Below are 27,852 nucleotides of genomic sequence, written 5' to 3' on the forward strand. Positions count from 1 at the left end.
CGATGCAGGGAGCCTGTTGCCAGCAGTGCTCCCTGAAAGAGAAAAAATCCTAACAAAAATGCTTTCTAAGCAGGAAACTCAGGAGAGCTCCCTGCAGTGCACCCATTCTCCTCTGGGCACAGTCTAAAACTGGGGTCTGGAGGAGGGGCATAGAGGGAGGAGCCAGTGCACACCCAGAGTCCAAAGTCTTAAAGTGCCCATGCCTCCTGCGGAGCCCGTCTATTCCCCATGGTCTTTACGGAGTCCCAGCATCCTCTAGGACGTTTGGGAAAAGGGGATTTGAGGAGGGAGCTGTTGAGGGAAGGCTATTCCACCAATGTTGAATTTGATAGTACTGTAGTCTCTCAGAGCTAGGTAGAGAGGGTTTCCTGGAGACACGCAACGGAACTAAGCAAAGACCCATCTAACAGGTCTCCTAACAAAGTAATCCCCTTGGAATACCACTTTGTAAGATTAAGGTTGGGAATAAGCTTGACTACTGTATGTAGGAAGATCAGAGGTAAGTTATGAAAGGTAGGGGACAATCTAGAGGTCAAGTTATCCCATGCCTGTAAGGTCGCACAGGTGGAGGGGAGGAGATGCAGATGTTTGGGCAACCAGAACAAGTCACTTATGGGAAAACGTGGGTAGGCCCGGTCCTCCAGACACGTTCACTCTAATCCCATGTGCACACTACAGTAGGCTTTAATGTGTGCTAAAAGACAGGCTTCCTGATAAGTCACTAAGTCAGGCATATTCAGGCCACCTTTACTTTTTGCCAGGCACATCCGTGAGCGAGCTAATTTGGGTGGGCGAGACGACCATAGATGGCGAATCAATATGGAGTCAAATTAAGCCAATTATTTTTTTGGGAAAAGCATAGGGATAGTTCTAAAAAGGTACATAGGCTTGAGGTGCAAGGACATCTTAAAAGCAGCCAAGCGTCCTAGTCAAGATATATGAAAATATAGATAGATAGATATATAGATATATACATTCGGTTCGATACGGCACTCAGTATTATAAGGTCTCATCAGGTACTTGCACTGGTGCCCTCCCTGGGTCAGTGACCCTGTAATAGCATGCAAGAAAATGGGCGGCACTCTCCACAAAGGACGCTATTGAAACTTAAAAGTCTGGAGAGTGCCGCCCGTTATATATATATATATATATATATATATATATATATATATATATATATATATATATATACACACACACACACACACACACACACACACACACACACACACACACACACACACACACACACACACACACACACACACACACACACACACACACACACACAGTATCCCATATCCATATATTCCGAAATACGGAATTTTTTGAGTGAGATAGTGAAACTTTGTTTTCTGATGGCTCAATGTACACAAACTTTGTTTAATACACAGAGTTATTAAAAATATTGGATTAAATGACCTTCAGGCTATGGGGTATATGCAATTCACGGCGAATCGCGGCAAATTATCGCCGTTTTTTAATTCGACAGGTGAATTCCGGCAGGTGGCTGCCGGAATTCACCATATTCAATGAAAAACGGATTCGACATTCCCGCGGGCGAAAAACGGCCAATTTGCCGGATTTTGCCGCAAATTAAAAAAACGGGGAAAAACCCGGAAAAAAATGGCGTGGGGTACCCCCTCCAAAGCATAACCAGCCTCGGGCTCTTCGAGCTGGTCCTGGTTCTAAAAATGCGGGGACAAAATTGACATGGGATCCCCAGTATTTTTAAAACCAGCACCGGGCTCTGCGCCTGATGCTGGTGCAAAAAATACGGGGGACAAAAAGAGTAGGGGTCCCCCCGTATTTTATACACCAGCATCGGGCTCCACTAGCTGGACAGATAATGCCACAGCTGGGGGTCACTTTTATACAGCGGCCGTGGCATTAAATATCCAACTAGTCACCCCTGGCCTGGGTACCCTGGGGGAGTGGGGACCCCTTCAATCAAGGGGTCCCCCCCCCCCCAGCCACCCAAGGGCCAGGGGTGAAGCCCGAGGCTGTCCCCCCCCCATCCAAAGGCTGCGGATGGGAGGCTGATAGCCTTGAGAAAAATGTCAGAATATTGTTTTTTCCAGTAGTACTACAAGTCCCAGCAAGCCTCCCCCGCAAGCTGGTACTTGGAGAACCACAAGTACCAGCATGTGGGAGAAAAACGGGCCCGCTGGTACCTGTAGTACTACCGAAAAAAAAAATCCAAATAAAAACAGGACACACACACACCGTGACAAGTACAACTTTATTACACACTGCCGACACACACATACTTACCTATGTTGACACGCCGACTGCCACAGTCTCCGACGATCCGAGGGTACCTGTGAAAAAAATTATACTCCCCTTCCAGCGTCCAGAGATAAATCCACGTCCAGAGTATAATCCACGTACTTGTTAAAAAAACAAACCGCATACCCGACCATGCCGGACTGAAAGGGGTCCCATATTGACACATGAGACCCCTTTCCCCGAATGTGCCGGGACCCCACGTGACTCCTGTCACTGAGGTCCCTTCAGCCAATCAGGAAGCGCTACTACGTGGCGCTCACCTGATTGGCTGTGCGCTGTCTGTGCTGTGACAGCGCATCGCACAGCTCTCTCCATTATTTCAATGGTGGGAACTTTGCCGTCAGCGGGGGGGTTACCCGCGGTCAGCCGCTGACCGGCGGGTGACCCCACCGCTAGCCGCAAAGTTCCCACCATTGAATATAATGGAGAGGCCTTGCGATGCGCTGTCTGAGCTCAGACGCGCAGAGCCAATCAGCAGAGTGCAAGGACGTTGCACTCGCTGATTGGCTGAAGAGACCTTTCAGTGACAGCTGTCACGTAGAGGTCTCTGCATTCGGGGAAAGGGGTCTCATGTGTCAATATGGGACCCCTTTCAGTCCGCTGGCACGGGTTTTTGCGTTTTGTAATTTTGCCAAGTACCTGGATTATACTCTGGACGTGGATTTATCTCTGGACGCTGGAAGGTGAGTATAATTTTTTAACAGGTACCCTCGGATCGTCGGAGACTGTGGCAGTCGGCGTGTCAACATAGGTAAGTATGTGTGTCGGCAGTATGTAATAAAGTTGTACTTGTCACGGTGTGTGTGTCCTGTTTTTATTTGGGTATTTTTCTTCCAGTAGTACTACAGGTACCAGCGGGCCCGTTTTTCTCCCGCATGCTGGTACTTGTGGTTCTCCAAGTACCAGCTTGCGGGGGAGGCTTGCTGGGACTTGTAGTACTACTGGAAAAAACAATATTCTGACATTTTTCTCAAGGCTATCAGCCTCCCATCCGCAGCCCTTGGATGGGGGGGACAGCCTCGGGCTTCACCCCTGGCCCTTGGGTGGCTGGGGGGGGGGACCCCTTGATTGAAGGGGTCCCCACTCCCCCAGGGTACCCCGGCCAGGGATGACTAGTTGCGTATTTAATGCCACGGCCGCAGGGCGCTGTATAAAAGTGACCCCCGGCTGTGGCATTATCTACCCAGCTAGTGGAGCCCGATGCTGGTGTAAAAAATACGGGGGACCCCTACTCTTTGTCCCCCGTATTTTTTGCACCAGCACCAGGCGCAGAGCCCGATGCTGGTTTTAAAAATACGGGGGATCCCCTGTCAAATTTTTCCCTGCATTTTTAGAACCAGGACCAGCTCGAAGAGCCCGAGGCTGGTTATGCTTTGGAGGGGGGACCCCACGCCATTTTTTTTCCTTGATTTTACCGTTCCAGCTATAAAAAAAAAAAAAAAAAAATCTTTTTAAAAATATATAAATAATACTTGTGCAACCAAAAAAGACAAACCAAGTACCTAATCCCTTCTAATATAAATAGATATGCTATTCCCAAAAAAAAAAACACCAAAAAAAAACATGTGTTCATTTTCTCTGACGTCCTAGTGGATGCTGGGGACTCCGTAAGGACCATGGGGAATAGACGGCTCCGCAGGAGACTGGGCACATCTAAAGAAAGCTTTAGGACTATCTGGTGTGCACTGGCTCCTCCCCCTATGACCCTCCTCCAAGCCTCAGTTAGATTTCTGTGCCCGGCTGAGCTGGATGCACATTAGGGGCTCTCCTGAGCTCCTAGGAAGAAAGTATATGTTAGGTTTTTTATTTTCAGTGAGACCTGCTGGCAACAGGCTCACTGCACCGAGGGACTAAGGGGAGAAGAAGCGAACCTACCTAAGTGGTGGTAGCTTGGGCTTCTTAGGCTACTGGACACCATTAGCTCCAGAGGGATCGAACACAGGACCCGACCTCGTCGTCCGTTCCCGGAGCCGCGCCGCCGTCCCCCTTACAGAGCCAGAAGCAAGAAGGTGGTCCGGAAAATCGGCGGCTGAAGACTTCTGTCTTCTCCAAGGTAACGCACAGCACTGCAGCTGTGCGCCATTGCTCCTCATGCACACCACACACTGCGGTCACTGATGGGTGCAGGGCGCTGGGGGGGGGCGCCCTGAGCAGCAATATTAACACCTTGGCTGGCGAACTGACACCATATATAGCCCCAGGGGCTATATAGGTGTTTATTAACCCCTGCCAGAACTTTAACAATAGCGGGAGAAAGCCCGCCGAAAAAGGGGCGGAGCCATCTCCCTCAGCACGCTGGCACCATTTTCCCTCACAGCTCTGCTGGAGGGATCGCTCCCTGACTCTCCCCTGCAGTCCTGCACTACAGAAAAGGGTTAAAAAGAGAGGGGGGGGCACAAATTAGGCGCATTATATATATATTATGCAGCTATAAGGGAAAACACTCTCTATAGGTGATATCCCTGTGATATATAGCGCTCTGGTGTGTGCTGGCATACTCTCCCTCTGTCTCCCCAAAGGGCTTTGTGGGGTCCTGTCCTCTGTCAGAGCATTCCCTGTGTGTGTGCTGTGTGTCGGTACTGCTGTGTCGACATGTATGATGAGGATAATGATGTGGAGGCGGAGCAAATGCCTGTGAATGGGATGTCACCCCCTGCGGGGTCGACACCGGTGTGGATGGACTTATGGAAGGAATTACGGGACAGTGTCAACTCCTTACATAAAAGGTTTGACGACATAGGACAGCCGGCTGCTCAGCTTGTGCCTGTCCAAGCGTCTCACATGTCATCAGGGGCTCTAAAACGCCCGCTACCTCAGATGGCAGACACAGATGTTGACACGGATACCGACTCCAGTGTCGACGACTATGAGACTAGTGTACCTTCCAATAGGGCCACCCGTTACATGATTGAGGCAATTAAAAATGTATTACACATTTCTGATAATACCCCAGATACCACAAAAAAGGGTATTATGTTGGTGACAGAAAACTACCAGTAGTTTTCCTGCATCTGAGGAATTGATATGAGGTGTGTGAGGAAGCGTGGACTTCCCCCGATAAGAAATTGATAATTTCTAAGCAGCGTACCCTTTTCCGCCAGAGGATAGGTCACGTTGGGAAATAACCCCTAGGGTAGATAAAGCGGTTACACGCTTATTAAAAAAGGTGGCACTACCGTCACGGATACGGCCGCCCTGAAGGACCTGCTGATAGAAAGCAGAAAACTACCCTTAAAGCTATACACACACACACGGGCATTATATTGAGACCTGCTATTGCCTCGGCATGGATGTGCAGTGCGGCAGCTGCGTGGTCAGATTCCCTGTCGGATAATATTTATACTATAGATAGGGACAATATTTTGCAGAAAATAGAGCATATAAAAGACGCTGTCTTATACATGCGTGATGCACAGAGGGATATTTGCCGACTGGCATCACTAATAAGCGCTATGTAAAACCATTGCCGCCAGACGGGGGTTATGGACTCGGCAATGGTCGGGCGATGCCGATTCAAAACGGCACATGGAAGTCTGCCCTAGAAGGGGGTGGAACTGTTTGGGGATGGTCTTTCAGACCTCGTTTCCACAGCTACGGCTGGGAAATCAAAACTTTTGCCACAAGCTACCCCACAGCAAAAGTAAGCACTGTATTATCAGGTACAGTCCCTTCGGCCCCAGAAAAGTAGAGGGCTAGAGGCTCATCTTTTCTGCCAAGAGGAAAAGGTAGAGGGAAAAAGCTGCAGCACACAGATAGTTCCCGGGAGCAGAAGTCCTCCCCTGCGTCCGGTAAGTCCACAGCATGACGCTGGGGCTGCTCAGGCGGAACCGGGTACGGTGGGGGCCCGTCTCAGAAATTTTCAGCGCACAGTGGGCTCTCTCACAGGTGGATCCCTGGGTTCTTCAAACAGTATCTCAGAGGTACAGGCTGGAATTCGAGACGTCTCCCCCCCTGCCGTTTCCTAAAATCTGCCTTACCGGCAACTCCCTCTGCCAGGGAGGCAGTGTTGGTGGCTATCCAAAAAAAAAAAACCTGTATTCACAGCAAGTGATTATCAAGGTACCCCTCCTTCAACAGGAAAAGGGTTACCTTTCCACAATGTTTGTGGTACCGAAACCGGACGGTTCGGTGAGACCCATCTTAAATTTAAAATCCTTGAACACATATTACAAAAGATTCAAGTTCAAGATGGAATCGCTCAGGGCGATTATTGCGATCCTGGACGAGGGGGATTACAGGGTCTCTCTGGACATCAAGGATACTTACCTGCATGTCCCCATTTACCCTCCTCACCAGGAGTACCTCAAGATTGTGGTACCGGACTGTCGCTATCAGTTCCAGACGCTGCCGTTTGGATTATCCACGGCACCGAGGGTCTTTACCATGGGTAATGACCGAAATGATGATACTCCTTCGCAAGAAGGGAGTTTTAATTATCCCGTACTTGGACGATCTCCGGATAAAGGCGAGGTCCAAGGAACAGTTGGTAAGGGGGTAGCACTTTCTCGGGAAGTGCTGCAACAGCAGGACTGGATTCTCGATTCCAAAGTCACAGCTGGTCCCGACGACACGTCTTCTGTTCCTGGGAATGATTCTGGAAACAGACCAGAAAAAAGTGTTTCTTCCAATGGAAAAAGCCGAGGAGTTGTCATCTCTAGTCAGAAACCTCCTAAGACCGGGACAGGTGTCGGTACATCAATGCACACGAGTCCTGGGAAAAATGGTAGCTTCGTACGAAGAAATTCCATTCGGAAAGTTCCACGCAAGGATTTTCCAGTGGGACCTGTTGGACAAATGGTCCGGGTCCCATCTCCAGATACAGCAGCGGATAACCCGGGTGTCGCTGCGGTGGTGGCTGCAGAGGGCTCATCTACTAGAGGGCCGCAGATTCGGAATACAGGACTGGGTCCTGGTAAACACGGATGCCAGCCTTCGGGGCTGGGGTGCAGTCACACGGGGAGTAAAATTCCAAGGACTGTGGTCCAAACAGGAGATTTCACTTCACATAAATTTTCTGGAGCTAAGAGCCCTTTACAAGGCCGTAAGCCAAACAAGACCCCTGCTTCAAAACCAGCCGTACTGATCCAATCAGACAACATCACGGCGCTCGCCCATGTAAACAGGCAGGGCGGCACAAGAAGCAGGAGGGCAATGGCAGAAGCCACAAGGATTCCCCGTTGGGCGGAAAATCATGTGGTAGCACTGGCAGCAGTGTTCATTCCGGGAGAGGACAACTGGGAAGCAGACTTCCGCAGCAGACTCCACCCGGGAGAATAGGGACTTCATCCAGAAGTCTTCCAAATGCTGGTAAACCGTTGGGAAAGACCACAGGTGGACATGATGGCGTCCCGCCTCAATAAAAAAGATATTGCGCCAGGTCAAGGGAACCTCAGGCGATCGCTGTGGACGCTCTAGTGACACCGCGGGCGTACCAGTCGGTTTATGTGTTCCCTCCTCTCCCTCTCATACCCAAGGTACTGAGGATAATAAGGAAAAGAGGAGTAAGAACTATACTCATTGTTCCGGATTGGCCAAGAAGGGCTTGGTACCTGGAACTTCAGGAGTTGATCTCAGAGGACCCATGGCCTCTGCCACTCAGACAGGATCTGCTGCAGCAGGGGCCCTGTCTGTTCAAAGACTTACCTTGGCTGCATTGACGGCATGGCGGTTGAACACCGGATCCTGAGTGAAAAAGGCATTCCGGAGGAAGTCATTCTTATCCTGATCAAAGCCAGGAAGGATGTCAGCCTGAAGTGCAGACGTTGTAAGGGAGTGCTGCATATTCAGCACCTTTATTGTGCCCCAGTGGCACCTTGGGATCTCAATGTGGTTTTGAAGTTCCTGGAATCACATTGGTTTGAGCCACTTAAAACCGTGGATTTGAAATATCTCACATGAAAAGTGGTCATGTGTTGGCTCTGGCTTCGGCCAGGCATGTGTCAGAATTGGCGGCTTTGTCATAAAAAAAGCCCTTACCTGACTTTCCATATGGATAGGGCAGAGTTGAGGACTCGTCCTCACTTTCTCCCGAAGGTGGTATCAGGTTTTCACTTGTACCAACCTATTGTGGTGCCTGCGGCTACTAGGGACTTGGAGGATTCCAAGTTACTGGACGTAGTCAGGGCCCTGGAAAATTATATTTCCAGGACGGCTGGAGTCAGGAAAACTGACTCGCTGTTATCCTAGATGCACCCAACATGCTGGGTGCTCCTGCTTCTAAGCAGACTATAGCGCGCTGGACTTGTAGCACTATTCAGCTTGCGCATTCTGCGGTGGGACTACCGCAGCCTAAATCTGTAAAAGCCCATTCCACATGGAAGGGGGCTCATCTTGGGCGGCTGCCCGAGGGGTCTCGGCTTTACAACTTGGCCGAGCTGCTACTTGGTCAGGGGCAAACACGTTGCAAAATTCTACAAATTTGATACCCTGGCTGAGAAGGACCTTGAGTTCTCTCATTCGGTGCTGCAGAGTCATCCGCACTCTCCCGCCCGTTTGGGAGTTTTGGTATAATCCCCATGGTCCTTACGGAGTCCCCAGCATCCACTAGGACGTCAGAGAAAATAAGATTTTACTCACCGGTAAATCTATTTCTCGTAGTCCGTAGTGGATGCTGGGCGCCCATCCCTAGTGCGGATTGTCTGCAATACTTGTAAATAGTTATTGTTACACACATCTGGTTGTTATTGCGAACCATCTATTCAGAGGTTCCATTGTTATCATACTGTTAACCGGGGTTCCTATCACGAGTTATACGGTGTGATTGGTGTGGCTGGTATGAGTCTTACCCGGGATTCAAAATCCTTCCTTATTGTGTCAGCTCTTCCGGGCACAGTGTCCTAACTGAGGCTTGGAGGAGGGTCATAGGGGGAGGAGCCAGTGCACACCAGATAGTCCTAAAGCTTTCTTTAGATGTGCCCAGTCTCCTGCGGAGCCGTCTATTCCCCATGGTCCTTATGGAGTCCCCAGCATCCACTACGGACTACGAGAAATAGATTTACCGGTGAGTAAAATCTTATTTTTTTTTATTGGTTACACCCTCCAAAGTGTGGCGGATTGAAAATGACGAATTTACTGTCTAAAAGCACTGTTGTCGAATTTCCAAACTTGAATTGAATACACTTTGGTCGAATTGCAGCACTTGTATCATTGCAGAAAAGTCGAATTTGACAAAAGTCGAATTTCAAAAAGTCGAATTTTGAAAGTCCGTTTTTTTGACGGAAAGCACTGAATTGCATTGACGATTTTTTTATTTTTGGCGAAAAAAATCCAGAAATTCAACAATTTCGGGAATTCGACCGCAATTGCATATACCCCTATGTGTATAAGGTGTATATGAAACATAAATGAATTGTGTGAATGTACACACACTTTGTTTAATGCACAAAGTTATTAAAAATAATGGCTAAAATGACCTTCAGGCTGTGTGTATAAGGTGTATATGAAACATAAATGCATTCTGTGCTTAGATTTAGGTCCCATCACCATATCTCATTATGGTCTGCAATTATTCCAAAATACGGAAAAATCCGATATCCAAAATACCTCTGGTCCCAATCATTTTGGATAAGGGAGACTCAACCTGTATATATAAAAAATGTGTGTATGTAAGCCACGATTTAGTTAATGAGAACACCGAATTGAGGAGCGAAGGATGATTAGTCTAAAAAACAGCAGAAGAGAGTGAGGGAATGTGAATGCCTAGGTAACGTATTGAAGTAGTCTGCCTGTTATAAGGTTAGAGGGCACAAAGAGAAGCAATAGAGTGAGAAAGATTGATAGGGAGAGCATCAGTTTTGGTAGTATTCAATTTATAGTAGGACACCGACGAAAAATTGTTTAGGAAGTCATGTAAATATGGGAGGGTGGTACAGGGATTAGTTACAAACAATAATACATTGTCTGCAAATAAGCACAATTTATGGGGAGACTGGCCGGCTTGCAATCCGGGGAAAAGGGGGTTGGCACGGATCTTAGCAGCTAGTGGTTCTATTGCTAAAACAAAAATGAGGGGAGCGAGAAGGCAACCCTGGCGGGTACCATTAGAAATAGAAAAGGAGTCAGACAAGAAGCCATTACTAGAAACTCGGGCCGTCGGGGAGCTATATAAAGCCAATTTCTCTATCGTCCTAGTGGATGCTGGGGTTCCTGAAAGGACCATGGGGAATAGCGGCTCCGCAGGAGACAGGGCACAAAAAGTAAAGCTTTTTCAGATCAGGTGGTGTGCACTGGCTCCTCCCCCTATGACCCTCCTCCAGACTCCAGTTAGATTTTTGTGCCCGGCCGAGAAGGGTGCAATTCTAGGTGGCTCTCCTAAAGAGCTGCTTAGAAAAAGTTTAGCTAGGTTTTTTATTTTACAGTGATTCCTGCTGGCAACAGGATCACTGCAGCGAGGGACTGAGGGGAGAAGGAGTCAACTCACCTGCGTGCAGGATGGATTGGCTTCTTGGCTACTGGACATCAAGCTCCAGAGGGACGATCACAGGTACAGCCTGGATGGTCACCGGAGCCGCGCCGCCGGCCCCCTTACAGATGCTGAAGTCAGAAGAGGTCCAGAATCGGCGGCTGAAGACTCCAGCAGTCTTCTAAAGGTAGCGCACAGCACTGCAGCTGTGCGCCATTTTCCTCTCAGCACACTTCACACGGCAGTCACTGAGGGTGCAGGGCGCTGGGAGGGGGGCGCCCTGGGAGGCAAATGAATACCTATAAAGGCTAAAAATACCTCACATATAGCCCCTAGAGGCTATATGGAGATATTTAACCCCTGCCTGATTTTTCTAAATAGCGGGAGACGAGCCCGCCAGAAAAGGGGCGGGGCCTATCTCCTCAGCACACGGCGCCATTTCCTCTCACAGCTCCGCTGGTCAGGACGGCTCCCAAGTCTCTCCCCTGCACTGCACTACAGAAACAGGGTAAAACAGAGAGGGGGGGGCAAATTTATGGCGATATTTTGATATAACAAAGCAGCTATAAGGGAGCACTTATTATAAGGCTATCCCTGATATATATATAGCGCTTTTGGTGTGTGCTGGCAAACTCTCCCTCTGTCTCCCCAAAGGGCTAGTGGGTCCTGTCTTCGTTAGGAGCATTCCCTGTGTGTCTGCTGTGTGTCGGTACGTGTGTGTCGACATGTATGAGGACGATATTGGTGTGGAGGCGGAGCAATTGCCAAATATGAGGATGTCACCCCCTAGGGAGTCGACACCAGAATGGATGCCTTTATTTATGGAACTACGGGATAGTGTCAACACGCTAAAGCAGTCGTTTGACGACATGAGGCGGCCGGACAATCAATTAGTGCCTGTCCAGGCGACTCAAACACCGTCAGGGGCTGTGAAACGCCCTTTGCCTCAGTCGGTCGACACAGACCCAGACGCAGGCACTGACTCCAGTGGTGACGGTGACGATTCAACCGTATTTTCCAGTAGGGCCACACGTTATATGATTTTGGCAATGAAGGAGGCGTTACATTTAGCTGATACTACAGGTACCACTAAACAGGGTATTATGTGGGGTGTGAAAAAACTACCTATAGTTTTTCCTGAATCAGAAGAATTAAATGACGTGTGTAATGAAGCGTGGGTTGCCCCTGATAAAAAGCTGATAATTTCAAAGAAATTATTGGCATTATACCCTTTCCCGCCAGAGGTTAGGGAGCGCTGGGAAACACCTCCTAGGGTGGACAAGGCGCTAACACGCTTATCTAAACAAGTGGCGTTACCCTCTCCTGAGACGGCCGCACTTAAAGATCCATCAGATAGGAGGATGGAAAATATCCAAAAAAGTATATACACACATGCAGGTGTTATACTACGACCAGCTGTAGCGACTGCCTGGATGGGCAGTGCTGGGGTAGTTTGGTCAGAGTCCCTGATTGAAAATATTGATACCCTGGACAGGGACAATATTTTACTGTCGTTAGAACAAATAAAGGATGCATTTCTTTATATGCGTGATGCACAGAGGGATATCTGCACACTGGCATCACGGGTAAGTGCTATGTCCATTTCGGCCAGAAGAGCTTTCTGGACGCGACAGTGGACAGGCGATGCGGATTCAAAACGGCATATGGAAGTTTTGCCGTATAAAGGGGAGGAGTTATTTGGAGTCGGTCTATCAGATTTGGTGGCCACGGCTACAGCCGGGAAATCCACCTTTCTACCTCAAGTCACTCCCCAACAGAAAAAGGCACCGACTTTTCAACCGCAGCCCTTTCGTTCCTTTAAAAATAAGAGAGCAAAGGGCTATTCATATCTGCCACGAGGCAGAGGTCGAGGGAAGAGACAGCAACACGCAGCTCCTTCCCAGGAACAGAAGCCCTCCCCGGCTTCTACAAAAGCCTCAGCATGACGCTGGGGCTTCTCAAGCGGACTCGGGGACGGTGGGCGGTCGTCTCAAAAATTACAGCGCGCAGTGGGCTCACTCGCAGGTAGATCCCTGGATCCTGCAGATAATATCTCAAGGGTACAGGTTGGAATTAGAGACAGATCCACCTCGCCGTTTCCTGAAGTCTGCTTTACCAACGTCCCCCTCCGAAAGGGAGACGGTTTTGGAAGCCATTCACAAGCTGTACTCTCAGCAGGTGATAGTCAAGGTACCTCTTCTACAACAAGGGAAGGGGTATTATTCCACTCTTTTTGTGGTACCGAAGCCGGATGGCTCGGTAAGGCCTATTCTAAATCTGAAGTCCTTGAACCTGTACATAAAGAAGTTCAAGTTCAAGATGGAGTCACTCAGAGCAGTGATAGCGAACCTGGAAGAGGGGGACTTTATGGTATCCTTGGACATCAAGGATGCGTATCTCCACGTTCCAATTTACCCCTCACACCAGGGGTACCTCAGGTTCGTTGTACAAAACTGTCACTATCAGTTTCAGACGCTGCCGTTCGGATTGTCCACGGCACCTCGGATCTTTACAAAGGTAATGGCCGAGATGATGATTCTTCTTCGAAGACAAGGCATATTAATTATCCCATACTTGGACGATCTCCTAATAAGGGCGAGGTCCAGAGAACAGCTAGAGATGGGATTAGCACTGTCTCAAGAAGTGCTAAAACAGCACGGGTGGATTCTGAATATTCCAAAATCCCAGTTAATGCCGACAACTCGTCTGCTGTTCCTAGGGATGATTCTGGACACGGTTCAGAAAAAGGTTTTTCTCCCGGAGGAAAAAGCCAAGGAGTTATCCGACCTTGTCAGGAACCTCCTAAAACCAGGAAAGGTGTCTGTACATCAATGCACAAGAGTCCTGGGAAAAATGGTGGCTTCTTACGAAGCAATTCCATTCGGCAGATTCCACGCAAGAATTTTCCAAAGGGATCTGTTGGACAAATGGTCAGGGTCGCATCTTCAGATGCACCTACGGATAACCCTGTCTCCAAGGACAAGGGTGTCTCTTCTGTGGTGGTTGCAGAGTCCTCATCTATTGGAGGGCCGCAGATTCGGCATACAGGATTGGATCCTGGTGACCACGGACGCCAGCCTGAGAGGCTGGGGAGCAGTCACACAAGGAAGAAACTTCCAGGGAGTATGGACGAGCCTGGAAACGTCTCTTCACATAAACATTCTGGAACTAAGAGCAATATACAATGCTCTAAGCCAGGCAGAACCTCTGCTTCAGGGAAAACCGGTATTGATCCAGTCGGACAACATCACGGCAGTCGCCCATGTGAACAGACAGGGCGGCACAAGAAGCAGGAGTGCAATGGCAGAAGCTGCAAGGATTCTTCGCTGGGCAGAGAATCATGTGATAGCACTGTCAGCAGTGTTCATCCCGGGAGTGGACAACTGGGAAGCAGACTTCCTCAGCAGACACGATCTTCACCCGGGAGAGTGGGGACTTCATCCAGAAGTCTTCCACATGCTGGTAACCCGTTGGGAAAGACCAATGGTGGACATGATGGCGTCTCGCCTCAACAAAAAACTGGACAGGTATTGCGCCAGGTCAAGAGATCCGCAGGCAATAGCTGTGGACGCGCTGGTAACGCCTTGGGTGTACCAGTCGGTGTATGTGTTTCCTCCTCTGCCTCTCATACCAAAAGTATTGAGAATTATACGGCAAAGAGGCGTAAGAACGATACTAGTGGTTCCGGATTGGCCAAGAAGGACTTGGTACCCGGAACTTCAAGAGATGATCACGGAAGATCCGTGGCCTCTACCTCTAAGGAGGGACTTGCTTCAGCAGGGTCCCTGTCTGTTTCAAGACTTACCGCGGCTGCGTTTGACGGCATGGCGGTTGAACGCCGGATCCTAAAGGAAAAAGGCATGCCGGAAGAAGTCATTCCTACTTTGATTAAAGCAAGGAAGGAAGTAACCGTGCAACATTATCACCGAATTTGGCGAAAATATGTTGCGTGGTGCGAAGATCGGAGTGCTCCGACGGAGGAATTTCAACTGGGTCGATTCCTACATTTCCTGCAATCAGGATTGTCTATGGGTCTCAAATTGGGATCTATTAAGGTTCAAATTTCGGCCCTGTCGATTTTCTTTCAAAAAGAATTGGCTTCAGTCCCTGAAGTCCAGACCTTTGTTAAGGGAGTGCTGCATATACAGCCTCCTGTGGTGCCTCCAGTGGCACCGTGGGATCTCAATGTGGTTTTGGACTTTCTAAAATCTCATTGGTTTGAACCACTAAATAAGGTGGATTTGAAATATCTCACTTGGAAAGTGACCATGCTTCTAGCCCTGGCTTCTGCCAGGAGAGTATCAGAATTGGCAGCTTTATCTTACAAAAGCCCATATCTGATTTTCCATTCGGACAGGGCAGAACTGCGGACTCGTCCGCATTTTCTCCCTAAGGTGGTGTCAGCATTTCATCTGAACCAGCCTATTGTAGTGCCTGCGGCTACAAGTGACTTGGAGGACTCCAAGTTACTGGACGTTGTCAGAGCATTAAAAATATATATTGCAAGGACAGCTGGAGTCAGAAAATCTGACTCGTTGTTTATATTGTATGCACCCAACAAGATGGGTGCTCCTGCGTCTAAGCAGACGATTGCTCGTTGGATCTGTAGCACAATCCAACTTGCACATTCTGTGGCAGGCCTGCCACAGCCTAAATCTGTAAAGGCCCACTCCACAAGGAAGGTGGGCTCATCTTGGGCGGCTGCCCGAGGGGTCTCGGCATTACAACTTTGCCGAGCAGCTACGTGGTCAGGGGAGAACACGTTTGTAAAATTTTACAAATTTGATACTCTGGCTAAGGAGGACCTGGAGTTCTCTCATTCGGTGCTGCAGAGTCATCCGCACTCTCCCGCCCGTTTGGGAGCTTTGGTATAATCCCCATGGTCCTTTCAGGAACCCCAGCATCCACTAGGACGATAGAGAAAATAAGATTTTACTTACCGATAAATCTATTTCTCGGAGTCCGTAGTGGATGCTGGGCGCCCATCCCAAGTGCGGATTATCTGCATAAATTGTACATAGTTATTGTTAACTAATTCGGGTTATTGTTGAAGGAAGCCATCTTTCAGAGGCTCCGCTGTTATCATACTGTTAACTGGGTTTAGATCACAAGTTGTACGGTGTGATTGGTGTGGCTGGTATGAGTCTTACCCGGGATTCAAAATCCTCCCTTATTGTGTACGCTCGTCCGGGCACAGTACCTAACTGGAGTCTGGAGGAGGGTCATAGGGGGAGGAGCCAGTGCACACCACCTGATCTGAAAAAGCTTTACTTTTTGTGCCCTGTCTCCTGCGGAGCCGCTATTCCCCATGGTCCTTTCAGGAACCCCAGCATCCACTACGGACTCCGAGAAATAGATTTATCGGTAAGTAAAATCTTATTATAGACAGAATTTGGTCCCGAAAACCGAATTTCACCAATGCTTCACGCATGTATAACCAGTTTAGACGATCAGACGCCTTCTCTGCATCAAGAAATAGCAATAGAAGGCCCTTACCGCCAGGCAAAGAGTCTTCCAGGTTAAACACCCTACACGTATTGTCAGACGCTTGCCTGCCACGTACGAACCCGACCTGATCCGAGTGAACCAAGTTAGGGAGAAAAGTGTTGAGATGGGTGGCTATCAATTTAACATATAATTTAATATCACAGTTCAATAGCGCAATAGGACGGCAGTTCTGACAGAGAGATGGGTCCTTATCAGGTTTAGGGATTGTGACAATTTGGGCCTCCAACATCTCTGTCGGAAGAGTACCACGAGCAGTTATATCGTTAAAGACCTTAACTAGAGAGGGAGTTTGAAGGTCCTGAAAAGTGGCATAAAAATCATTAATAAAGCCGTCGGGGCCAGGGGCGTTGCCCTTGGTAAGAGACCTAATGGCGCTAGATACTTACTTCCACAGATGACCAAGGGGTGTTCAAGGATTCCAGTTGATCCTCAGAGCGAGGGTAGCTTCAAAAGGGTTGGGGGACATAAGAGTCAGAGGAAAGATTGTACAATTGAGAATAAAAGGTAGCAAATTGATTAGAGATGTCTAGGGGGTTAGAAAGTTTGATGCCGGAAGAGAGCACAATATGCCTAATCCTATTTCTTGCCTGCTGCGCACGGAGCTTACGGGCAAGCATTCTACCCGATCTATTGCCAGCTAGATAAAACTTCTGACACAGTCTATTTAAGGAGGCTTGAGTGGCAGCCATAAGTAAATTCTGCATCTGGGAACGGACAAAAGCCAACTCCTTATGTAAACTTTTTGAAGGGTGTGATTTATTTTTATCTTCGAGCTCCTTTAATTTGATTTCAAGATCAGCTTGCCGTTGAGAATTTTACCTTTTAAGTATCGACCCAGCTTGTATCACCGCCGCCCCTAGCAACCACCTTAAGTGCACACCAATAGTTCAGAGTGGACGTGTCCCATGGATGGTTGAATTCCTCATATGACCGTATACTATCTGCAATGGCTTTTTTTGACACAGGGTCAAGTAATAAATGAGGGGAAAGTCTTCAGGGGCGGGGTAAACTGACTATTAATATCCCATTTAAGAATTATCGGGGCATGGTCCGACCACGTTATAGGGAGAATGTTTATGGATCTGGCAAATTATAGAGTCCATTTATCCGAGAATATAAAATCAATGCGAGAGTAGGAGTTGTGAACTGGAGAGTTATATGTGTATTCACGACCCTAGGGATTATGCACACACCATATGTCATAAAGGTCAAATTCGGTTAATAGGCTACGGAAAGACAAAGACGGGGTGTTGAACGAGGGCATATAGGAGGTTAATGATTTAGGGGACTTGTCTAGCTTAGGATCAAGCACTAAGTTAGTCACCTTAAACGAAAAGAGAGCCTTTACAGACTTTCTGTATGGCGAGACTTGGTTGGAGTTAGGGGCATATGTGGATACCAGAGTAACTAGTTTATCGTCTAAGAGACCAGTTAAAATCAGGTAGCGGCCAGTTTTATCAGCCACTTGTGTATGTAATGAAAATGAAATCATATTCCTAAAGAGAATAGCCACACCATTCCTCTTAAAGGGGACCATTAGCAAAATAACCAGGGGGGAATCTACGATCTTTCAGAATAGGGGGCCAAGAGAGGAGAAGTGGGTCTACTGTAAAGCTACTATATCTACGTTATGTATGGCAAAATTCCTCAGGGCCAGCCGACTTTTATTAGGGGAGTTCAACCCCTTAACATTCATGGAAAGGACTATGACCATGTGGGGATATAAAGAGGTACAATAAAAAATACATTATACAGCATATACCACAATGAAATGTTAGAACAGCATAGTCTCAAGTGTTGGCAGGAGAACTTGGGGGTGGAAGGGGGAGTTAAAAGGAACAAGAAAAAGGGAAAAAAGAAACCAAAACAGCCCAGTGCATCGGGCCGGTGCAACTACTGCAGGGAAGAGGAAAAATTGCAGTAGTGTAACTTTGAGGGGGAACATGTGGCCTAGCGCCACCACCCATTTGAACACAGTATAACAACAATATTACAAATGCATACCTGAAACGAAATAAACAAATCGAGACAACATTGAAACTTGGAAAGTGGAACCTTTCCAGCAATACCCCAATGGTATACTCACATGCAAGCGTCTTATAATAAAAAACTGGGCAACAGTGTGTATCAACCAGGAGTCCGCCAAACTATAAAGACCATAAGCCCTACAGACATGTAGCGAAACGATCTTCAAGTAGCAGCCCAGTCATCCGATAGGGCAGGCCGTTTCTTGGAGCTTGAAGGCAAATTGACAGAAATGTCCCAATCCATTAACAACTTGACTTCAGCATCCAGGGAGGAGACTGTGTATGAAGAGTCTTCATGGGAGATAATCAACTTGAATGGAAAGCCCCATCTGTAGGTGATTTCTTGAGCACGTAGAGCTGAAGTAATTGGGGCCAACGATCTCAGTTTGGCGATAGTCAGCAGAGAGAAGTCTGGGAATAGCTGCAACCTGCCCAAGACATCAGAAGCAGAGTCTCCTGCAATTCTAGCTGCTTTAAGGATACGTTCCTTCGTAGTAAAGAACTGGATCCCCAAAAGTGTATCTCTTGGCAAGGAGGAGGGAACAGTGCGTGGCCTAGGCAAACGGTGGATTCTGTCAATTAAAAGATCCCTGGGTTCCGCATATGGCAGGAGCTTCCGAAATAGGGAAAGAGCATAGTCCTCCAGTTCAGAGTTCGACACAGTCAGGTATGCCCCTGATCTTGAGATTATTACGTCTCGAGCGATCCTCCATATCCGCGATCTTATCTTTTAATGCGTCAAGGTCGCTCTGTTGCTGATCGTGAGCAGTAATGAGGACGTTGTGAGACGCTACCAGTTCCCCCATTTTCTGTTTCAAATTGTCTGTGTGGTCTCCGATGGCACAGAGTTCAGATTTGACCTCCCGTATAGCATCTGCGAGGTCCTGTGTTAACTTAGTCTTAAACGCAGATAGAGCCTGGTAGAGAGTCTTAACCGTCAAACGAGCGTCAGACTCAGGGTCAAACCTAGGCACAGAGGGTGGACTCTGGGATTTGCTCGCCGGAGAAAAGGGGATAGGAGATTTTGGTACAGGGTTGGTAGGGATTGCAGCTTTCTGGGCTGGGAAGTACCCCTTTATCTTTTTTCGGGGGCATTGTGGGACACCACGGGCCCAGGGATGACGAGTCAATACAAAGAACTAAAAGGCTGCAGAGGTGAAACATTTCAGGTAAGCATAAAAGTCACGGGTGGTGAGGGAGAATAATTCCGGTTACATAATATTCAAAATTGTGAGAAAGGCTCAGCGGATTCAGTGAGGAGATATATTAAAGCTGGTCGGGCACTCCACAAGTTGTATGTGACTCCCCAGGACTACTAGCGTGCGATAACAGCCTCACACACAGCTATGTAGGCAGGACTGGAGGTAAAGACCTGTGGGGAGCCACCATCCACCGGGCAACCCCCAGAGGAAGGCAAAGTACTTCAGTAGAGCCTCCTACACTCTTAGGGGGCTGAAGGCAAACAGGGGGGCCAGTAGTGGCAGGGCTGCAAAAAAAACCTCACGCTGATCCAGTTCACTCTAGTTTTTCCCAATGGCTCCAGGGACACCCGTCAGGCAGCGTAGAGGGAAGGCTGTGGGGTAGGATGCACAGGGGGAGGGTCCCAGGGGAAGTCAGAGGCAGCGGTGATGTAGTAATGACGTTTCCCCCAAAACCGCGTCGACGGGGCCTCTGGCGGGCTGTAGAAGCTACTTTAGGCCGCGGTGTCTGGTCGCGAGAAGACCGACTCCGCATCAGTATCCCGGACCTGTAAGGCAGCCTCGGGGGCGAATGGGAGCGGACTGAGGCGTCGGTGAGCCGCAGGAATCATCGGTTACCGGCGGCAGTGCGGGAGCTCTCTAGAAACGCTGCTGCCCCAGAGTCCCGCTATGCCACGCACCTGTGGGTGTGTTTTAACCTTTAATTCTAGTCGTTTTTATGTTGGTAGTGTCTCTCGTTACTCACAAGTATAGTGCAAGGTAAATGATAAACACAGGGTTTGTTTAGTTGCCTGGGGATCACCTTTCCAATGTATCCAGAGGACAGGAGTGTAAGAATTATGCCACGTCCTGTTGATAGTATAACTAAACATTACAGTTCACGAAGTGTAAATAAAATTTCTGTAAGTTTATGTGCAATTGATCTGTCTGACATGACACCTAAAACCTTGAAGGGACTACCCCAAAGTATGAAGAATTTTATGATTATTTTATATAAAGCATGTTGTATTTTTGGTTAATAAGTCTCTAAGGCTACTGCCACACATAGTGGCCAATAGGGTCCCGTTCAGTGGGACCCGCTTGGCCGCAAGGAGACTGCACATAGGTGCCTATGCAGGCGCCCACACATGTGCGTCAGTCTCCCGCCGCCGCAGGATCTGACTGCAGCATACTGCGGTCGGGCTGGATGACAGGATGGCGGGGTTTCAATGTGAACCCATACATTTCAATGTTGTGTTCACAGCTGCACTGTGTTCCATTGAAATCCTGTGTCACTGGCCAAATCCTGTTCTGCGGGATCCCGCAGAACAGGATCCATGTGCACACAAATCCCCCCGGCTTATGTGTGGCCGTAGCCTTAGATAGCATGTACACAGTAATTTTCTTGGTCAGTTGTAAATAGTCCATTTGTGGGCCCCAATTCCACCAGAAGGTGATGAAAATCTGATCAGGATCACTCAAATGCTAATCCGGAATATCAGACTATACAGTCTAGTGATGTGTACTCTTGCCGCTAATCACCTTACTAGGTTCTACTTAGATCTGTGTTTTAGCTTAACTTGTCGACTAAGAAAATCTGTCCTTTGTGGCCATATCCGACACCTATGCAGTTGATTAATGGTACAGCTGCACAACTGGACTTGATTGTGTATTGGGCATCTTGATGGCTGTGAAAGTCTTGCCAACATTAGTTTGATGAATGGCAGTCGTAGCAGATATTGTTGTGGGGAATGGTATCGGCACACATGTTCACGGATACCACTTCTCCCCCATGTATTACTGTGGTGGTGTGTGCTGAATGACTTGACTCGATTTGGACAGCTGCAGGTATCGTTTCCCAGAATAAAGCACTGTCCCTAGTTGTCTGGATTGGATTTCCTCTTCTGCAAAAGTATACTTAATATATTGTATGGACCTGCTTCGCCCATTTAGTGTGATTAGCGTGGCGAAGCAGGTCCATACAAATAAGTGTTGAAACTCACAGAATCATACATCTTCCCCTCTGTCTCCCCTGCAATAGGAATTGTATCTTTTCAGGGTTCCGTAAAAGTTTGCAATGCCTTCATGGTATTTTATGTTCATTAAATAGCATTTTCCATTTACTTTATCTTGATGATGATCAGGTCCTTGATGTACAGTGAAGCAAACAGACGGGAGACCTTTACTTCTTGGCCTCATATCGGCTACAGATGGGCTCAGCCTGATCCCATGGCTCAAGCAGGTTTTTATCATCAGGTGAGATGTGGTTTCTAAAGCGTGAAATACAGTATTCTCTGTGGGTATTGGGTTGGTTTACTGCAATTAAGACATTCAGTAAATATTTGTACTGTGTAGTGTTTTTCTTTATTTGATTGTTAACATTTTCCTGTATTTTATTTGTTTAATGATTAGAGAGATCAAAAACTTTATTGCATTATGGTTTGTTTTGAAAATAGAGCAGCCCGTTCTTTCATCACTTTCCATGTGACATTACTACGGATCACACTTCTGTCTGTATTAATGATTGTTTTGTTCATTAATATTGGCAGCCAGCTTCCTCAGGAGATGATCGTGCCATGTGCTTCACATGTAGCGTATGTTTAGTGTGCTGGGAACCCACAGATGAACCCTGGTAAGTTGACATATGTCGCTTTTGTTAAAATATGTCTGCGTATTTGTTTCTAAGAGCACCAGTCATCCCTCTTTATTTCCCATTGACTCTGTCGCAAACTAGCAGAAAAGGGGTGGTCTGATCTTTTTTGGGTGGAAACTCCAATGTACATGGAATTGCATTTTCTCTTACGTCCTAGAGGATGCTGGGGTCCACATTAGTACCATGGGGGTATAGACTGGTCCACCAGGAGCCATTGGCACTTTAAGAGCTTGAGAGTGTGGGCTGGCTCCTCCCTCTTTGCCCTTCCTACCAGACTCAGTTTAGAAAATGTGCCCAGAGGAGCCGGTCACAGCTAGGGGAGCTCTACAGAGCTTCTTTAGTAAAGTTTGTTTTTAGTTTATTATTTTACAGGGAGGCTGCTGGCAACAGCATCCCTGCTTCGCGGGACTAAGGGGGAGAGTAGTGTCCGCCCTGCGGGGTCTGAGCCACTATCTTCGCTGACAGGACACTGAGCTACTGAGGGGATAGATCGTTCGCCACAGGGGATCGCTTACCCCAGCAGCATGCCGCCACCCCCTTACAGAGCTGAAGATCAGTGGCAAGTGAGTCACTGTTCCCCCTAACAAGCAGGGGGCCGGTGAGAAGGTGGTGGCAACAGAGTAGGAGCGCAGAACTAACTGCGCTCCGGAGGCTCAGCGGTACTTAGTGCGGCGCTGTGAGGGGCGCCCTGAGCCAGCGCCTGAACCCTGCACTGGTCAGCAAGCCTGTCTGGGTCCGTGGATCTCAGCCAGAATTTTACCTCAGGCCAGTATAATCCTTGTGAAGAGCGGGAAGACAGCACCATTTTGGGGGCGGAGCTTCTCCTCAGAGAAGACCCAGCAGTGTTTCAGCGCCATTTTCCTGCCTGCACAGCGCTGTCCAGGAAGAGCAGTCCCTCCACAGCAACTCCAGCTATCTCTCACTGTACCAGGGGGTTGTAAAAGGGGGGGGGGGGGAGGCTGCATTAAGACTGTGTAACCTATTAAGGTGCACAGTCAGCGCTAGTAGGGGGTCTCCCTTTACATTAAAAGCGCTGTGTGTGGGTTGGCTCCAATCTCTGTCTCTCTCTTGCCATTCTTGGTGGTGAAACTCTGTATGTCCTTCCCTGTGTGTGTGTGGTCTCCATTAAGCAATGTCCAGGGACTCTGTGTCAAATGCTGCAGAGGGTATGTCCTTTCAGGATGATCCCATTCCATGTAATCAGGATTGCACTGGTTTAGCACAGATGCCAGCAAGGAGGCCTGAGTGGTTATCCTTTATCAAATCTGATTTCTCAGATTTCAAATAGGGTTGCACAAAATGAATCTGCAACTCAGGCTTTACAGAACTCTATGGCAGTCTGGCCCAGTTCTGGTACCTCAGGGCTCCCCGCTGTATATTCATGCAGGATGATATGGATACCGATTCTGGCACTGCAGACGGTGATGTGTTGTGGGGGACAGCATCTCTTGCTAAATGGTTGCAGTTGATGATAGAGGCTATTAGAGATGTGTTGAATATTGCTGATACAACACCTGAGCAGGTTGAGGAGGCTTCACTGAAAATATGAAAGCCTCGCTAACCTTCCCTGCGTCAAAGGAAGCTATTTTTGAAAAGGCTTGGGTAAACACGGATAAAAGATTTCAGATACCTAAAAGGGTTCTGGTGGCATTTCCTTTCCCGGTAGAGGATAGGAAAAAATGGGAAAACCCGCCTATTGTTGACGTGTCAGTATCCAGACTCTCAAAAAAGGTGGTTTTACCTGTTCCAGGATCTACCGCCTTGAAAGAGCCGGCTGATCATAAAATTGATGATTACGCTCAAATCCATGTACACGGCTTCTGGGGCAATACTACGTCCCACTATTGCCAGTGCTTGGATTGCCAAAGCTATAGTAAAGTGGTCAGGCACGTTACTTGAAGACTTGGATACTATGGAGAAATGTGATGTTGAATTGTTTTACGTAACATTCAGGATTCGGCAGGATTTCTGGTAGAATCCATGAAAGACCTGGGTTCCATGGCTGCGGGAATTTCTTCCACGTCTGTATTGGCTCGTCGAGGACTGTGGTTGCGCCAGTGGTCTGCCGACGCGGAATCCAGGAGAAGTGTGGAGACCCTACCCTACACAGGTCAGGCTATCTTTGGGGAAGCGTTAGATGCATGGATCGCTATGGCTGGTAAGTCACCTTTTTCTTCCCTCAGCTACAACTGCTCCGAAGAAACCCATTTTCTTCAGCTACATCACAGCCCTTTCGGTCTACCAAGCCCAGAAAGGCCAAGCCGTCCAACACCTTCTTTCGAGGAGGTTGGCCCAAGTCCAAGAAACCTGCGGCTGCAGGTTCCCAGGAACAGAAGCATGCTTCAGGTACACCAAGGTCCTCCACATGACTGTGTACTGCACGCCCCGGAGGTGGGGCCGGTGGGAGCGAGACTCAGGCATTTCAGTCACGTTTGGGTGTCATCCGGCCTGGACCCCTGGGTGCAAGATAGTGTCTCAGGGGTACAGGCTGGAATTTCAAAATCTCCCTACTCACCGATTTTTCAAATCAGGCTTGCCAGTTCTGCTGGCGGACAGGACTGTCCTGCAAAAAGCTGTCCAGAAGTTGGTGGAGGCACATGTCATTGTGCCAGTACCACCTCATATGCAAAACAAAGGTTCGGTCAGGCCCATTCTGAACTTGAAATCACTAAACCCCTTTCTGAGGGAGTTCAAGTTCAAAATGGAGTCTCTAAGGGCAGTGATATCAGGTCTGGAGGAGGGAGAATTCCTGGTATCCCTGGATATCAAGGATGCGTACCTCACATTCCGACATTTGGCTGCCACATCAAGCTTATCTTCGATTCGCACTGTTGGACTGTCATTTTCAGTTCCAGGCCCTGCCATTCGGCTTCTCGACAGCACCGAGGGTATTCACCAAGGAAATGATGATTCTACTCCGCAGACAGGGGGTGAACATAATTCCATATCTAGACGATCTGCTGATAAAAGCATCGTCCAAGGAGAAGCTGTTACGGTCCATAGCTCATGACCCAGCTTCTCAGGGAACATGGCTGGATCCTGAATCTTCCAAAATGACATTTTGAACCAACCAGGAGGTTGTCCTTTCTTTAAATGATCCTCGACACAGAAGTGCAGTGGGTGTTTCTTCCAGAGTAAAAAGTGTTGGTGAAACAAACAATGGTCCGGGATGTCCTGAAGCCAACCCGGGTGTCTGTTCATCAGTGCATTTGCCTTCTGGAAAAGATGGTGGCCTCTTACGAGGCCCTGCAGTATGGGAGGTTTCACGCTCGGTCCTTCCAACTAGATCTCCTGGACAAGTGGTCGGGATCCCATCTACACATGCACCAGAGAATACGTCTGTCACCAAAGGCCAGGATTTCACTCCTCTGGTGGCTGCAACTGCCTCACCTTCTGGAGGGCCGCTGGTTCAGGATTCAGGACTGGGTCCTTCTAACCACGGATGCAAGTCTCTGGAGCTGGGGCGCAGTCACTCAAGGGGAAATCTTCCAAGGAAGATGGTCAAATCTGGAAGCCGGCCTGCCGATAAACAGTTTGGTACTAAGATCCGTCTACAACAGTATTCTTCAAGCGCCCCATCTTCTGAGAAATCGGACCATTCAAGTGCAGTCGGACAATGTGACATAAACCGACAGGGCGGAAAGAAGAGCAGAGCTGCAATGTCAGAGGTAACGAAAATCATCCTCTGGGCAGAAAAACACGCGATGGCGCTGTCAGCAATCTTCATTACGGGAGTAGATAACTGGGAAGCGGACTTCCTCAGCAGACGCGATCTTCATCCTGGGGAGTGGGGTCTCCATCCGGAGGTGTTCAAAGAGATAACAGATCTTTGGGGCATACCCCAGATCGACATGATGGCCTCTCGTCTCAACAAGAAGCTTCGGCGGTATTGTTCCAGGTCGAGGGACCCGCAAACAGTGGCTGTGGACGCCCTAGTGACTCCGTGGGTGTTCCAGTCGGTGTACGTGTTTCCTCCATTTCCACTCATCTCAAGAGTTCTAAAGCTCATAAGGAGAACATGGGTTCAAGCGATCCTCATTGCTCCAGACTGGCCAAGAAGGTCTTGCTACGCGGATCTTCTGGATCTACTGCAAGAAGAGCCAAGGCCTTCTTCGGGAGGACCTGCTGCAGCAGGTGCCGTTCGCCTATCAAGACTTACAGCGGCTACGTTTGACAGCATGGTGGTTGAACGCCTGATACTAGTTCGAAAGGGCATTCCGAACAAGGTTATTCCTACCCTGATACAGGCTAGGAAAGGAGTAATGTCTAAACATTACCATCGAATTTGGAAAAAATATGTATCTTGATGTGAGTCCAAAAAATTTCCGGCAGTGGAGTTTCAACTGGGATGGTTTCTCCTCTACTTACAAGCCGGTGTGGATATTGGCCTGAGGTTGGGATCTGTGAAGGTCCAGATTTCTGCCTTATCCATTTTCTTCCAGAAACAGTTGGCTTCCCTCCCTGAGGTTCAGACCTTTTTGAAGGGAGTTCTGCACATCCAGCCTCCATTTGTACCGCCTACGTCACCTTGGGACCTTAATGTGGTGTTGGAGTTGGGGGCTTTGTCCTGTAAAAGCCCATACTTGATCTTCCATGAAGATAGAGCTGAGCTCCGGACACGTCGGCAGTTTCTTCCGACGGTTGTGTTGGCATTTCATATCAAACAACCGATTGTGGTGCCAGCGGCTACTGACTCCTCAATTTCATCCTTAGATTTTGTAAGGACTCTGAAAATCTATGTGAAGGACTGCTCGTCACAGAAAATCGGACTCTCTCTGTCCTGTATGAGCCCAAGAAAATTGGGTGTACTGCTTCTAAGCAGACGATATCTCGCTGGATCAGGTTCACAATCCAGCATGCGTATTCTACGGCATGATTGCTGTGTTCTACGACTGTCGAGGCCCACTCTACTTGTAAGGTGGGGTCTTCCTGGGCGGCTGCCTGGGGTGTGTCTGCTTTACAACTTTGCCGACTTGCAACTTGGTCTGGGTCGAACAAGTTTACAAAGTTCTACAAGTTCGATACTTTGGCCTCTGATGATCTAAAGTTCAGTCAATCTGTTCTGCAGGAGCCTCCGCGCTCTCCCTCCCGTTCTGGGAGCTTTGGTACATCCCCATGGTACTAATGTGTACCCCAGCATCCTCTAGGACGTAAGAGAAAATAGGATTTTGGTTACCTACCGGGAAAATCCTTTTCTCGTAGTCCATAGAGGATGATGGGCGCTCACCCAGCGCTTTGTTTTTATGCTATCGTTATTTGGTTCAGTACAACGGCACTGCACTGTTACTTGGTAAGTAATGTTTCAGCGGTTTCTGAGTTTTCAAGCTAAATTAGCTTGATGTGCTTTGTATGTGTGAGCTGGTATGAATCTCTCCACTATGTGTTAAATCCTTCTCTCGAAGATGTCTGTCTCCTCGGACACAGTTTCTAGAGTCTTGTAGGAGGGGCATAGAGGGAGGATCCAGTCCACACTCTCAAACTCTTAAAGTGCCAATGAACAATTTTGGCACTGCGCTATAGAAAGAGAATGAGTTAAAACTGTATAGTGCTGCTGCAGGGAGTGGGGCTACTACCTAGCTCCACTGAACTATAGACACGATAACACAAGATTTTTCCCCAGCGCACAGTACAGAATATACAATAAAGAAAACTAAAAATCAATTTTTTCAATTCCTTAAATCTCTTATTTTATTGAATAATACAAAAGAAATTCAGTGTCCAGCTAAAAAACATACACCAATATAAATTTGTGACTGCCTATTACCGGTAAACATACACATAACAAATACAAACAAA

General features: G+C 48.1%; 1 protein-coding gene across 9 annotated transcripts in view; it reads left to right on the forward strand.

The window, feature by feature from the left end:
- The window catches only part of BIRC6 (baculoviral IAP repeat containing 6), a 771,630-nt gene that overhangs the window by 100,111 nt on the left and 643,667 nt on the right, over positions 1 to 27,852 (forward strand). For all 9 annotated transcript variants that reach the window (XM_063917949.1, XM_063917953.1, XM_063917952.1 and 6 more), the window contains exons 5-6: positions 21,548 to 21,659; positions 21,953 to 22,035. In XM_063917949.1, the coding sequence (XP_063774019.1) occupies positions 21,548 to 21,659; positions 21,953 to 22,035 (195 nt within the window). The remainder of the gene's footprint in view (positions 1 to 21,547; positions 21,660 to 21,952; positions 22,036 to 27,852) is intronic.

This window comes from Pseudophryne corroboree, chromosome 4, assembly GCF_028390025.1.
Source record: "Pseudophryne corroboree isolate aPseCor3 chromosome 4, aPseCor3.hap2, whole genome shotgun sequence".
Classification (NCBI taxonomy): Eukaryota; Metazoa; Chordata; class Amphibia; order Anura; family Myobatrachidae; genus Pseudophryne; species Pseudophryne corroboree.